This window comes from Arvicanthis niloticus, chromosome 6 (genome assembly GCF_011762505.2).
Source record: "Arvicanthis niloticus isolate mArvNil1 chromosome 6, mArvNil1.pat.X, whole genome shotgun sequence".
Classification (NCBI taxonomy): Eukaryota; Metazoa; Chordata; class Mammalia; order Rodentia; family Muridae; genus Arvicanthis; species Arvicanthis niloticus.
The window spans coordinates 27,067,247-27,081,878 of NC_047663.1; the positions used below are offsets into that span (position 1 = coordinate 27,067,247).

Below are 14,632 nucleotides of genomic sequence, written 5' to 3' on the forward strand. Positions count from 1 at the left end.
CATGTAGAGGCTGGAGAGTAGGTTCCTCCAGACAGTGCTTATGACACAGTGATTTATGAGTTTCTGGAAAGGGATAGGTGGGAAGGCAGAGAGAAGACCCCAGACTAGTTTCCGTGAAGCTCCAGCACACCACTGACAAGACTCATCTCCTTGATGTCTGTGGCTTCTGGCCAACTTTGGGACAGGATACAGCCTTCCCATTTGCTGGGGCCCAAGACCCTGGCTCTGGGTTGAATAAAACCAGTGGAACTGGCAGGATAGGACTAATGGGTGTCTGCACAAATTCTTAACCTTGAAATAAGCAAGCTGAGCACCTCAGTAACACTAGTTTTAAAGGATTTATTTTTTTTAACATGAAAGAATTCTTTTGAACCCTCCATGGCTCCAAGAAAAACTATTTGAAATGTCCCTTCTTATGGGGCCATGGGGTTAAGTGCCAGGGATGGTAGGCTAAATGCCAGGGATGCTGGTTGCATGTATCTTGGAAGCAAGGCTAATGGCATCCCCGCTGTGGACTCAGGAATACCAGGCCCAGGCATTGGTTGCCCAGAGAGATGCAGCCATTTTTACTTCTGACTGAAGGACACCACCTTTTGGGATTTCCCCTTCTGTGGTGGGAAAGAGAGAAGCATAAACCCAAAGGATCAACAGGGTTTGTGCCCAAGAGTCTACAGACTGGGAAGATGATCACTTGAGAGCCCAGGGTAGGGTGAAACAAGTCTGTGATTTATATAGTTCAGAATTTGGTTCCTGCTGGTGAAAAGAAGATGCATTTTGTGAGAGCTGCATAGTAATCGCCTTTCATAAGGATGATCTCAAAAGGTCAAGGGATGGGTCTTGAATAGCCCTAATGTCCCTGAAACAGTCCATTGTGTAGCTATTGTCCATACATGTAAAGGATCTCTTCAGACCCTAGTCACACTTTTCTCTTTTGGCCCCTGAGGTTTTCCAAGTGAACAATTACATACTACCTTATTTTAGAGCAAAGTCTATCTTTTTTCAACAACCACAATGGTTTAATACCTACCCATTTCTTGAGCTCCTCTATGCATCCAGTATCATGCTAGGTTAGAGGGACATATAGAAGAATAATACTTCCTCTTTGGCGGAATCTGAAAACTGGTTTTCAAAAGATTTCCTAATGACCTTTGGGATTTAGTAAGAAAATCTGCATCCATCCCTTAATATTTCATACACATTTCAGCCTCCATCTACTTGCAATCTTTTTCAGAAGTTTTATTTATGTGTGTATTAATGCATGAGTTTATGTGCACCCCATTCATACGAGTGCCCATGGAGGCCAGAAGAGGATGTTGGATTCCCTGGAACTGGAATTACAGGTAGTTGTGAAGTAGCCAATGTAGATGCTGGGGACAGAACCCAGGTCCTTCAAAAGAGCAGCCAATGCTCCTAACAGCTGACTCACCTCGCCCTTCTTGCAGCCCTTTAATTTGGCCTCATATGCTAACCTCCACTTTGACCAATTTGGATGACTTTCTCTTACTCTAATATGTCCTCCTTAGCAGGCAGGAGAACCAGAATTAAGGATTATATTTTAAATGCAAATACTATAAGAATGTGTACATCTCTAAGCTAATACCTTCCTTTATCCACTTTTCATTCATTTATAAGCCCAGGAGTCATTGAATGCCTGCTGGGTACCATGCATTCTACTAAGTGAATAGAGCAGACGCTGCCCTCATGGAAGGTACCATCTGGGTATGTGTTTGAGAAACAGAAGGTAAAGACTCCAAGTAGCAGACAATTAAATATATAAGTACAAACTGGCAAATGTTATGCAGAAAGCAAAGGGTGCTATGAGTGTAAATGTGGTGTTCTGGTGTAGTCTGGCAGCTTAGGGAAGGTCTCCTGAGGGAGTGAGATTTGAGCTGAGATTAGCGGAAATAGGTGAAGCGGAGTACAGGTGAGAATGTTCCAGGCAAAGTAAATAACATGTGCCAAGGTCCTGTGAGAAGGGGAGCCAGTGTACTCCAAGAGCTTCAGGAGGCCCATGATGCTACAGCACAGCACATGAGGCAGGGTGACAGGTATGGAGGGTCGGAGGAGGACTGCCCACCAGGGTGCAGGCTGCAGCCCTTTCCCACAGTGGAAAGGCACACGGGATGAAGGTTTGTCCAAAAGACACAAAGTGGTTCCTTTTCTTGGATTATTGTTGCCTTTTTCTTCCCCCTTAGGAGTGATAATGGTGGTTTAAATGGCTAAGAACTGTCCTAGTGTCCTGATAGAGTATGGCTACCAAATTATTGGATCAGCCTCTGCCAATGTGGACAGAGGGCAGGGTGGAGGGTGGGTGGAGTGCTTTGCCTGGGGTATCAGCTCTACAAGTGATGTTTGGAACAGCCCCAAGACTATAGTCCTCATTCCCAGATAACTCTATCACATGTGCCCTCCCACCTCCACTGAAATGCCCCACCTGCCCTGCCTCCAGCTGTAGCAGCTTTGCTCCCCACCCAAACTAGGGAAGATATCTGGGTAAGAGTTCTGACTCTGCCCAGCTACTTGAGTCTTGATCTAATGAGTTTAGGCCACAGTTTTAATGGGAAATGTGTGTGTGTGTGTATGTATGTATGTATGTATGTATGTATGTATATATGTATATATGTATATATGTATGTATCCCAGAAAGAGGGTCATGATGGTCAGACCTGGCCTTTCAGAAGCCCTTCCTTTTGTCCTAGACATATCTTTGGAGAATGTGGCTTGGTGCAGTGACATCTGCTGGCAAGGCTGGGCAGGTAATAAAGTGACCAGATACCCACTCATCATCATGTAATTTTCAGAGTAATAAAAATGCCATCATAGTAGACCTGGTGGTATAGGTCTGTGGATCCCAGCTACTCACAGGGCAGGTTCAAGGCCTGCTGAGCTAGAGTAAATTCAAGAGTGTCCTGGGAAGTAGTAGGACCTTGTTGCAAAAACTGAAGGGGAAAAAAAAAAAAAAGCCTGGGATACATACTACTCAGTAGTGGGGTACTTGCCTGACATGTGTGTGGTTCTAGGTTCAATCCCCAGGACCACACATACTTCTGAGATTGCACTGCAGCCAGCTGGTTGGTACAAAGCTGAAAGATCAGGCTGGAGAGATGGCTTAGCTGTTGTGAACACTTGCTGCTCATCTAGAGGACCTCAACTCAGTTCCCAGGACGCAGGATGATTCCAGTTGCTGAGATTTAATGTCCTCTTCTGGTCTCTGCATGTACCCACAAACAAGTGATATATACTCACATAGACGCATACAACATCCACACACATAATTTTTTTTAAACTACAGAAAAAAGAAGAAAGTAAAGGAACAAAACAACATCTTACAATAAAGAGATTTAACAAAGCAAAAAGGTCTAAAGCTGTAGTTTGAGCCATAAGCTAGTTTGTGCTGAGTAACAAAAATGCTTCTACTGGTAACTTGCAACTCATCCCAGCCAGGTGATTCTCATCTAAGTAGAATTAGTCCCAGAGGAACTTTGGAGAAATACATGGAATGACTCGGGGGACCCATTTCTAGTCCCCATTCCTGGGAAAGCTCATTTCCACAAATAAAAAGATTCATATTCTAAAAATGGGAGAAGGCAAAGTCTTTTTTTATGTTTTTGATTAATTAATAAATTAATTAATATTTAGTGAGACAGGGTTTATCTGTGTAGTCCTGGCTGTCTTGAAACTCTGTATATAAACCAGGCTGGCCTCCAGTTCAGAGATCCGCCTGCCTCTGCCTCCCAACTGCTGGGATTAAAGGCCTGTGCAACATTTTTATACTCTTTTTTTTTTTTTTTTTTTTTTTTTTTTTTTTTTTTAATTTAAATCTCCTTGAGGTTAACTGGGCTCAGCTGCTGCTGCTTTTTTTTTTTTTTTTAAGTTTTTTTTTTCAGGTTACCAAGAAAACAATGTTAACAGAAACATCTTCGTGGTTCTTACAGTGGGTAAGAGGAGTATAACTTTTTCCCCCCAGTCCTGGGGAGAATGCCTCATGAGTGCCAGGCAAAAACTTCATCACTGAGATAAATCCCCAGCCATGTCTACAGCATTTAAGGGGAGCCCTCAATCCTGTGTGGGGTGAGATAGAACCTGCCTCCCTGCGTCCACCCACTTTACGTAGGCTTTCTGCTCGGTTTCACTCTTCATTTACATTATGTACACTCGGCACAGTTCACCAGTGGTGTGGCTCAGAAGCTACAGAGAAAGAGCAGATAATACTAGAGAGATAATATGAAGCAAATATTCCATCTTCTTAATAACAATGCCTCTGTAAATGAATGAGGGTCAGATAGAAGCCACCCCACCCGAAATCTCTATTCCTCATTCAAACTTAAAAATCAAAAGTCCATTAGAGAAGTTTGAAATGAATAGAATTTCACAAAATGAAACACACACACACAGACACACACAGAGGACTACTGTGTCATTGTCTTAAGAAACAAAACAAAAGTACATTTGAGGGTCTGGAGACAAGGCTCGGTCGGTAGAAAGTGTTTGTCCATCATGTGCAAAGAGCCGAATCTGATGCCCAGCACAATGTAACAATAGGTGTGGTGGCACACGTTCGTAATTCCATCACTTGGGAAGTAGATGAGTTTGAGATTGGCCTAGGCTACATGAGGCCCTACCCCATTAAGCAAATAAACAGATTTTTTTTGAGCTATAGTTTAACATTTTGATTCTGGTGCTATCTTAGATTGGCACTCTCATACTAGTGACTGCGAGCAGGTGACTATACACAACTCTTTGAGGGAAGAAATAAAGAACATCTTTGAGGCAGAAATGAAAGCAGGAAGGAGCCAAAGGAGCAAGCAGATGCTGCAGTGTTCTGACAAAGGACCCTTAATACTTGGGAAATGTGAACACGTTATGCATTGGAACCATAATACAATGTAACATGGAAGCTGCAGCTTCAAATTATGAAGATTACAGAGACACTTAGAAGATGATCAGTGCTGTCTTTTGCTTCTTTGTTGCTGTGGTAAACCCCAGTACCAAACACAATTTAGGGAAGGAAAAGGTTTATCGGGCTTATAGGTCACAGTTCATCATCTAGGGAAGCCAAGGCAGGAACTGAAGCGGGGCCACGGCAGAGTATGGCTTACCAGTTTGCTCCTCCAGCCACCTTTTCCACACAGCCTATGACTACCTGCCCATGGGTGACACTGCTCACTGTGGGTTAGGCCCTGCTACATCAACCATGTCCCTTAAGAGAGCCAGAGCGATGGCTCAGTAAGAACACTCACTGGCTGCCCTCAAGAGGACCTGGGTTCAATCCCTTACACCCACATACATGGCGGCTCACAAACATCTTTAACCCCAGTTCCAGAGGATCCAGTACCTTCTTCTGACCTCAGAGAGGCCCAGGCATGAACATGGTGTACATACATACATGTAAGCAAAGTATTCATACACATAAAACCTTTTTACAATTTATAAAAAGGAAATCATAGTCTTTCTTTTAAAGTGTGTGTATACGTGTGTGTGTGTGTGTGTGTGTGTGTGTGTAGCTTTACAACAGCAGTACATTTTAGGAAACATCACTTTCCTCACCATCTTGTCTTGTGCTATAGTGGATAAATCATTTCTGAAAGGCAGAGGGAACTGCAGGCAGGTCAAGGCCATGCTCCACAGGCCCCTTGTGTAGACAGTTGTCCCAAGTTGCTGGTTTATGAGCTATGTTCACTCAGCTTCCAGCCCAATGCCTGCCGTATACCAGATGCTTAGTAAATCTTTGTTGAATAAATGAAAACGTCCACCATCAGAAAGTCTCCATCCATGCTGCCTGCGTGCACTCCGCGCCTTCAAGTATGAAAAGGAATTTGGCTTTCCTGGAATCCAAAAATAATAATAATAAAAATTTTAATAATGAAGGGTCATCCATAACGGCAATTCCCCAGTCTTCTTGATAAGTGAATTTGGGCATGGAGGACCCAAGGAGAGACAGTCTGCTAGAGAAAACCCAATTACACCGAGGAACATATGTTGCCCTGAGGCCTCTGCTGCCGTAACGACATCATGTAACTATAACTACAGCCCTGCAGGGCCCTGGGCCCGTCAAATATGGAAAAGGATGTCTTCATCATAGGACAGCTTTGTGCTTACACAGACTTCCCTGGAGGGCTTGGATCAGGGAAGGGAGATAAATTAAGTGGAAGAAAAGAGGGGGATGAAGGACGAGCGAGAAGAACTGCTACCAGAGCAGCATAATGCCTTTTTTTTTTTTAAAGCAATTTTCAAAATGTGGTTATTTGACTGTTTAGCTTTGGTGGTTATTTATAACCCCAGCTGCAGAAGGTGGGAAGCTGTGCTGGCGCCTGCTGGGATCTAGCCAATAACTTCCCCCAGGGTGGGCTGAGGGTGGGAGCTAAGGAAGACACAGGAACCAATTTAACCATTGGCCAGAAGAAGAGAAGCTCCAGGCCATATCCAGCAGGGGAAAGAAAGGCCCCCCGAGACTCTTATTTTTGTGTTTTTTGTTGTTGTTGTTGAGACAGTTTTTGTAGCTCTCTCTAACCTGGAATTCTGTACAGACAAGACTGGCCTCCAATTCATAGAGACCTGAATGTATCTGTGTCTCCAATGCTGGTATTAGAGGTGTGAGCTACAACACCTATCCCTCTCCACCCCTAACTTGATACCAGCAAAACTGGAATCAGTTTGCTGGCCTTGAATTTGCAGTGATCTGAACTTCCTGTGCTTTGAGACTGCTAGCATTAAAGGTATGCTCTACCATTCAGGACTGACTATTGTTTTGTTTGTTTTGGTTTTATTTTTTGAGAGAGTGGGGGGGGGGTCTTTCCTGGAACTCACTCTATAAATCAGGCTGCCCTAGACCTCACAGTGATTCACCTGCCTCCGCCTTCCAAGTGCTGGGATTAAAGGCATGTGCTTCTACTACCCAGCCCTCTTGACTCTATTCTTAAGGCAGACATAAAGAAAAGGATTTTAAGATAAATTTGTAGGACATCAGCAACTGCTGAGGTTCTCCCAAAAGGATAGAGGATACATCAATACTTTTAGCTAGAAGTTACAGGATGAGATGGGCCTGGTTACCATAGCATTGTCTTGAAAAGGTCCAGGCCGGCTTCTCTCACTTCAAGACAGTATCTGTACACAGAGGGAATGTCTTATCTCTAATCCTGCAGGATATGTACCTGGTCAGAGAAAAGAGGAGGACTGGCTGGGTCATTGGAAGTCTTTCCTAGCTGAGTCAACACCTGGCCCAGGAGTCAGGAACATTTAATTTGGTACTACCCAAATTAGATGCTACTTCAGATACCAAGCGGTAAGAATGAATGAAACTGCAGACAGCGTGACAGAGCCCCCTCCCAGCTTTCAGGAACTCTGAGGCCTTTGAAGCAGGCAATGAACAATTATACTTGTATTTGAAATACAGTACCTATCATTTTACTGGCAAAGGAACCTTTCTTTTTTAATCTTTGGATTTCTTTTAATAAAATCAGTTTATTGTAACGAACTCACAAATACAGCATCATACAGCTAGATTAAGGTCGTTGCTTGAACACTTGCTGTGTCCCAAGCTCTATGCAGTGCTCAGGTAGCTCCCCAACGGTTAGAATAGCTATTCCGAAGCAAGGGAACTGGCGTACAGTTCAACATGCTCACTATCAACTACAGCTTTTTACTTGCATATCCACTGAAAAGAAAAAAGAAAACTTATGGCAGAGTTAAAACTAGAAAAAATTAGCCGCAGACCCTCTCTCACTGCTAACGTCCTTTGCCTGCACTCGGTCCTTCCTCGTTACCTAATATGACCTAGTGCCCTTTTTTGGTGTATTTTAAAGGAAATTGAGGAACTTTTTTTACTTTTTTTTTTTTTTTTTTTTTTTTTTTTTTTTTTTTGGTGAGTGTGCATTGGTGTTTTGCCTGCATGTATGTCTGTGTGTCAGATCCCCTGGAACTGGAGTTACAGACAGTTGTGAGCTGCCAAGTGGGTGCTGGAAATTGAACTTTGTCTTCTGTAGGGTTAACCAGTGCTCTTAACCAATGAGCCATCTCTAGTCCTGGAACCTGAGGAACTTTTAATTTTGGGTGCACTCAGAAATGTAATGGAGGAGATGAGACACAGATATAAGTAAAAACAACCTACAGAGGCATGCAGGATTGTCCCCGCTATCCCAGCCCACTTCAGTTAGCCCTTGTCTTTGGCTCAGATTGCAGCAGCATTTGAACTAATCTACTTTGGGCTTCCCTGCTACTCTGATCCTTCCTCTAAAAGCTGCCAGAAGTAAATATCTAAATTGCAAGACTGATCATGGGACTTCTCTGCTTAAAGTACTTCAGTACCAGCCTAGCACCTCCAATCCAGTCTCCCAGCCCAGGCACAGAAAGCTCTGCAGGAACTGGTTCCCAGCATCATTTTGGCAAACATTTCACTCCCCCTTGCCAAGTAAGTTACCCCAGACAGGATGCTTGCTCCACACCTCAACTTCTGAACATGCTGTACTCTTTGCATGGAAAGCCCCTATTTTCTATGGCATCCTATTAAATCCCATTTTTCATTCACCTCTCTTATCTTTTCCTACACATTCCAGATGAAATGCTCTGCCTCCCTCTCTGTCCCAGTGGATCCTCCCCATCCTTCTTCTTCTTCTTGTAATTGCTGGGTTTCTAAAGCTGAAGTGAGCTAAATAGATAGAGGCAACCACTGATACCACAGGAAAGAACCAAACAGGAGGATGTTATAGTCATGATTAGAGAAAACTACAAACAAAAAAAGCCATACATCGAGCACTTATTCTATCTCAGGAACTTGCTAAGTATTTCAAAACACTCATTTCCTTTATTCCTTACTACCACTTGGTAAGCTGGTCATTAGCAAGCACACTTCAAGATGAGACAACTCAGGTCAATTTAAAAACTCATTCAAGGGTAGCACAGAGAAAAAAACGACAGAGCCGATCCAAAGCTACATCTGACATCGAAGCCTTATACTCAATACTAGTAAAGCTTATAATAATATGAATAGTAATTATGTTCCTGTTGGCTGGGAAATGGAGTGGGAAAAATATCCACCGACGTTTGAGAATATACAGTAGTCTCTGAAAAATAATGTCACCATGCTTTACTACCTTACAAATAGTAAATCAGGAAAGACTTTCTGAAGACAGAAAAGAAATTACAGAGGGTTGGAAGATGCATCCAGCCTAGGCTAACCTAGAACCACGTAGCTGAAAACCTTAAACTGAATCTCCTGCCTCCTGCTTCAAGGACTGAGAGTACAGATGTGTGTCACCACAGCCAATTTAAAAGGATATCATTCAAATACAAGAGGCTGTTATCATTAGTTAGGGAGTTAGAACATTCCAAAGTAACTCCAGGAACACATTCATAAGTGTAAAAGAACAGTGTTAGCATGGAATTAAACACAAGAATGCTAAAATAATACAAAGGAAAATATCTGAGCCGTTTTCAAGCAAGTTTTTATGTGCAAATCAACTCACATAGGTTGTTAAAAGTTATTTAAACTAAGTACTAAAAGCAAAATACTGAATGCTACCCGAGTCAACAAGGCTTAAGCTATCCCCCCGCCCCCCACCAGGAGTGTGGGCTAAGGGTCTGGAAATTTTAACTCTGTAACGTCCTCTGTTTAGCATACCAGTCAGGTTTGTATTCTATTCTTAAAGCCTCTCTCCAGGTTAGCTAGCCTTAGATTGAAATTCTGATAGGGGCCTGTGGTGGCTCAGTGGATAAAAGCACTTGTTCTTTCAGCAAGCTTGGTGACCGGGAGTTTGATCCCTGAGACCCCATGAAGGTGGAAGGTAGGTTTCTACTCCCCAAAGTTGTTCTGATCAGACAGACACAAATAAATCTACCAGAATCCTATCTTGGTAGCTAAAGTTGCTTTGATCCCAGCAAGTCACTCTTGGTCCACCTTGGTTCTCTCAAGTCCTCTAAGGTTAAAACTTCAAGGCCTGGTAACCACTTTCCAGACGTTTCTTTTTCGAGACAGGATCTAGCCTGGAACTCGCTGTGTAGACCAGGCTGGCCTTCAGCTCAAGATTTGGATCTGTCCGCTTCAAAAAGCATACACCGCAGTGGTGGCGCACTCCTCTAATCCCAGCGCTTGGGAGGCAGAGGCAGGCGGATTTCTGAGTTCAAGGCCAGCCTGGTCTATAGCCTGAGTTCCAGGACAGCCAGGGCTACAGAGAAACCCTCTCTCGAAAAACAAAACAACAACAAAAAAAAAAAACCATGCACCGCCCTTCCTGGTTCCAGGCTTTTCATATAGCTCTTCTTCCAGTCTTAATTTCACCTTCTTATGCCCTTTTATTATTACTTAAATACCCATTTCCTTTCCAGTATCTTTCAAGATACTATTTCTCTCTCCACCCAGTTCTTGGCTCCTGCATTTAGGCTACAGGGGTCACATGGGCTGAATGGGGCTCAACACTTCGACTTTTGGTACAGCACTCTCTTATTCAGATCGCGTCCTCCGCCCCTCTCCGGGCCACCCAAAGCTCTCAAACCAAAGCAAAGTACTGATAAGCCGGAGACGTTTCACAGCAGAGCTAAATTGGGAATTCTTTGGCGCTACGGCATTCTGAGAATGGCTCTGCATTATCCTGTAACGTGGACATTAACTTACTTGCTGTTCTCTTAACGCAAGGGCAATGTCTCCTCTACCCCACTTCGAGACCGACAATAACCCTGTCAATCCTTTATTCAAGCAGCATTCACACCACTCCAGAACACAGAGTAGCTCTTACAACAGTTCCTTGGGCAAAATATCTCTTGCCAGTTCTGAGTTTATAAGATAAACGGAAACGTCCTTTGACCGACTAGGAAACGAAAGAGTTAAAGATCGACAACCTGATGGATTCTGGGGTTTTCCTCCCTCCACGCCGCAAACTAAAACGACCAGGAAGGGAGAGTCTGCCCAATGTAAAGATGAAAACAGTTACCTTCAACTGCCAGACTTCTGCCCCAAACAATCATGGCTACCTAAACTCACAACCAATGCCGCATACCTAACTAAAAATGTCTAGGTTTCACAACTGGTATCGTCTCCTGCCCAATTCCAAAATGGCGCTAAGTAGCCTCACTAAAAACCTCGAACTTCCCAGTATCCTCACTGGCCTAAAGGTCGGGTGACGCAAGCCTCAGCCGGAAGTGAAGGAAAAGGCGCTTCCAGCCCGCGGCGCTTGCGCAGAAGGCTCTAGACGCTGAGAGGCAGGAGGCACTTGGGATCGTCCGCAGGGTTTGGGACTGCTACAGAGGCCGCCACGGAGCCCGCCGGAGCCCCCGTTCCTGCTGGTGCTGCCGCCGCCCGAATCGGAACCGTCGGGCTGCAGCCACCGGCAATGCCGCGAAGGAAGGTGAGAAATGGCAGAGAAGGGATGGCGGGTTTCTAAGGGGGAGTCGATTGAGCGACGTGACGCTGTTGGCCACGCCTCGCAGTGGTTGGGGTCCAACTTTCTGTTCCCCCGAACCTAGCGTAGCTACCCTGTCTCCTCTCGGTACCAGACGGAAAAATATGGGCCCGACCCTGGTCTCGGCCTATGCCTGTAACTATTCCCGCCCTCTGCTTGCCCGGATCGGAGGCGTTCTCGTTAATTGGTCGCGGAAACGTCTAGAAGCATACTGATTGGATGGTGGCGCCGCCTGTTTGGGCCCAACGGTCACCTCCCCGCGTGCGTGGGCGGTGTCGGGGCTGGCCTGGGTCCTCTCCGACTGGCTGTGGCTAATGCTCTCCCTTCTCTTTATTGGCCCAGCTTCGCAGTCTGTTCTTGTGGCGGGTGCGGCTTAGCAAGGCCTGGATTGGGTCGACCGACGCCCCGCCCTTCCCGATAGAGATGGCGATAGGTGTAAAGGCCAGTTGGGAAGACCACTTTTTTTTTTTCCAGGTGGGGGGTACAACAAAGCAGAGGATGGGTGTTTAGAAAACCAGCGCCCACCCCCAAGGGATAGCTCGCAGGCCTGTTGCGTCTCAGACAACGTCTTCCACGTATTTGTTCAGTCTGACATTTCCTGGTCAGTAAACGTTTGTTGTTGAACTGCGTGACATTTGTTCCATATGTTCAGTTGTAAAATGCGAAGAGCAGGGCTACATGCTAGTTGCTAGGGATTCAAAAATGATGCGTGATCACTGGCTTAAAGGGTTATTATCTTCGTTGAGTGAAGAACACAAAGAAGTAACCACAGAAGGCTGCAGTACAGTCTCTGCTTGAAATTGTATACACTGTTAGGAAGCAGTTAACGTGGGAAATAACTAAGAGCTGATTTTCAGGGTTAAGCCAGGCAGAATTGATAGATCATGGACGGGCATCTGGGTCTTTGGCTACGATGACCTTAGAGTTCGCCTTTATTTTAGTGACACTCTATGGTTCTGGTGCCTCTACTTACTTGTTGAATAAAATATTTGGGTATTCATATTTCTGCAGAGATTCCTCTTCATGGAAGCTTTCCAAGTTAAATATTTACATTAATGTTTCTTACAGTGACCAGAGTTGACAGGTAGTATTTATATCCAGGCATACCAAATGCAAGAGACATACTGGTTTGTTGGAATGGTCTAGTCTCCTTTTAGCAGTTTCCAAATAATCGGAGTCCTGGAAAATGTAAATTCTTACTGGATGTTATGGTACAAGCCTTTTATCAGCACTTGGGATGTGGATCTCTGTAGATGGCAAATCTGTCCTAAACTATCCAAAGGCTATTTAGTTTTTTATATGTCTCTTTTCTAATTTTGTTTGCCCTAGAAATATTAATGGTTTTGGTGTGGTGTGTTATTTGCAGGACATATGTGTTCTTTGTAAGGATCTAGTAACTCCAAACATACTTGGCCCGAGGCAGCTTATGCTTTGAATACCTGGAGCTAGGCTTTAGCTCAGTGGGGTGTGGTCAGTGCCGGGGAAACCTTGAGTTTAGCCCTTTGTGTGTCCCACTCCCTTCCCCTGCCAAAAACATTAGGACTGAGTTTGAGGGTTGTAGTGATTTCAGCAAATATTCTTCTTTTTCCATCGTAGAAAAGGGCAAGTGTGAATGCTTAATTGATAAAAATAATCTTCGTGGCTAACCAGTCCTCAGAAGTCTGACAGTTAAGACTAGGCTGTGGCGTGATTTCTAAGAACCTGGCCTATGGGGCCAGAGAGATGGTTCAGTGGGTCAGAGCACTTGTTGCTCTTGCAGAGGACCTGGGTTCCACAAACCCACAAGGTGGCTCACAACCATTTATGACTCCAGTTTCCTGTGATTTGACAGCCCCCTTGACCTCTGAGGGCATGTATATGATACACAGGCAAAACTTTCATACATAAAATTAATTTCATAGAATAAAATAAATCCAATTTCTAAAAAACTTGGTTTGAATAACTATTTAGTTTTTAGTATAAATCCCTTTCCAGCACTTACAACAGTGGAGAAGCTTCAAGGCCTGATGGCTAAGAAAATAATTTGTATCTTTTTCTGGTTAAATTCTTTTGGGATTAGAGTTTTTAGTTTTTTTACACATATAATGTGTGTGTGTTTGTGTGTGTGTGTGTGTGTGTGTGTGTGTGTGTGTGTAGACTACCACATGTGTAGAGGCCAGAAGAGCTTATTGGAACTCCTAGACCTGGAGTTCCAGGCAGTTTTGAATTGCCATGAGTGCTGGGAATTGAACCCAGGTCCTCTGGAAGAGCAGCAAATACTCTTAACCACTGAACCATCTCTCCACCCCCAAGAATGTATTTTGAAATGATTTTTTTTTTTTTTTTTGAGTCAGGGCTTTTCTATGTAGCTCTGGCTGTCCTGGAACTCAGTTATGTAGACCAGGCTACCCTGGAAATTCACCAGAGATCTTACCTCTGCTAGGATTAAAGGCATACACCACCATGCCCAGCTAATATGATTTTTGTTGATGGAGAGTTTGAATAAAATTTACTCCAAAGTTAAATGGGTCCTAATGTTAACATTTTATATACCATCTTGGACTTTTTCTTGTGTTTTAAGAAAGATTTAGTTATATATTTTTAATTATGTGTGTGTATGTACAGATGTATGACTACAGGTGTCCGAGGAGACTGGAGGCGTTGGCCTCTGGAGCTGTAGTTACAGGCTTCAGTTGTGAGCTACCAAGTGGGTGCTGGCAACTGAACTCAGGTCCTTTGCCAGAGCAACCTATGCTCTCAGCCACTGGGCCATGCTTTTTCTTCTCTTCTCTTTTCTTTGTTGGGTGCTTTTATTTCCAGTTTATGAGAGTTGTAGATTCAGTCCGAATTGTTTGATAATTGGTGATAATACAGTAAGAGTTACTTCCCTTCCTCCGTCTGTTGAGTACAGGTTTAGTTGTAGGTTATTCTGCTAGCATGTCCAAAAGGGAGGCCAGTGCCTGTGCTGCAGGGAGGGGAAAAGGCTCACTGTGGAGTCCGCTCTTATGTTGGAACTTGGTACGTCAGCATCGTGGTTCATTTTACTTCCAGTGCTAATGGAAAACCACAGTAAATGCTTTTGTGCTAATGTCTGGATCTATGGTATTACAGAGAAATGCAGGCAGTAGTTCAGATGGAACCGAAGATTCCGATTTTTCTACAGATCTCGAGCACACAGACAGTTCAGAAAGTGATGGCACATCACGCCGATCTGCCCGAGTCACCCGCTCATCAGCCAGGCTAAGCCAAAGTTCTCAAGGTAA

At 44.1% G+C, this 14,632-nt stretch overlaps 1 protein-coding gene and 1 long non-coding RNA gene across 8 annotated transcripts in view; one reads left to right on the plus strand and one right to left on the minus strand.

The window, feature by feature from the left end:
* Positions 1-325: 325 nt before the first annotated feature.
* LOC143442692 (uncharacterized) lies at positions 326-11,143 on the minus strand. Of its 3 annotated transcripts, none has more exons than XR_013111083.1 (3): positions 10,923-11,143; positions 7,051-7,151; positions 326-5,825 (listed from the first exon to the last, which is right to left on the minus strand). It is a non-coding gene; the product is annotated as an uncharacterized LOC143442692 (long non-coding RNA). The 3 variants fall into 3 exon arrangements; XR_013111084.1 differs by lacking the exon at positions 10,923-11,143 and adding an exon at positions 10,607-10,916; XR_013111082.1 differs by lacking the exons at positions 7,051-7,151; positions 10,923-11,143 and adding an exon at positions 10,607-10,916.
* Kat7 (lysine acetyltransferase 7) overlaps positions 11,127-14,632 on the plus strand; it is a 35,188-nt gene continuing 31,682 nt past the window's right edge. For 2 of the 5 annotated variants that reach the window (XM_076935930.1, XM_034504372.2), the window contains exons 1-2: positions 11,170-11,336; positions 14,481-14,628. In XM_076935930.1, coding sequence (XP_076792045.1) covers positions 11,322-11,336; positions 14,481-14,628 — 163 coding nt within the window. In that variant the 5' untranslated portion in view covers positions 11,170-11,321. Of the gene's footprint in view, positions 11,337-11,649; positions 11,992-14,480; positions 14,629-14,632 lie in introns of those variants that run through there. The other 3 variants (XM_076935931.1, XM_076935932.1, XM_034504371.2) reach the window with 2 other exon arrangements.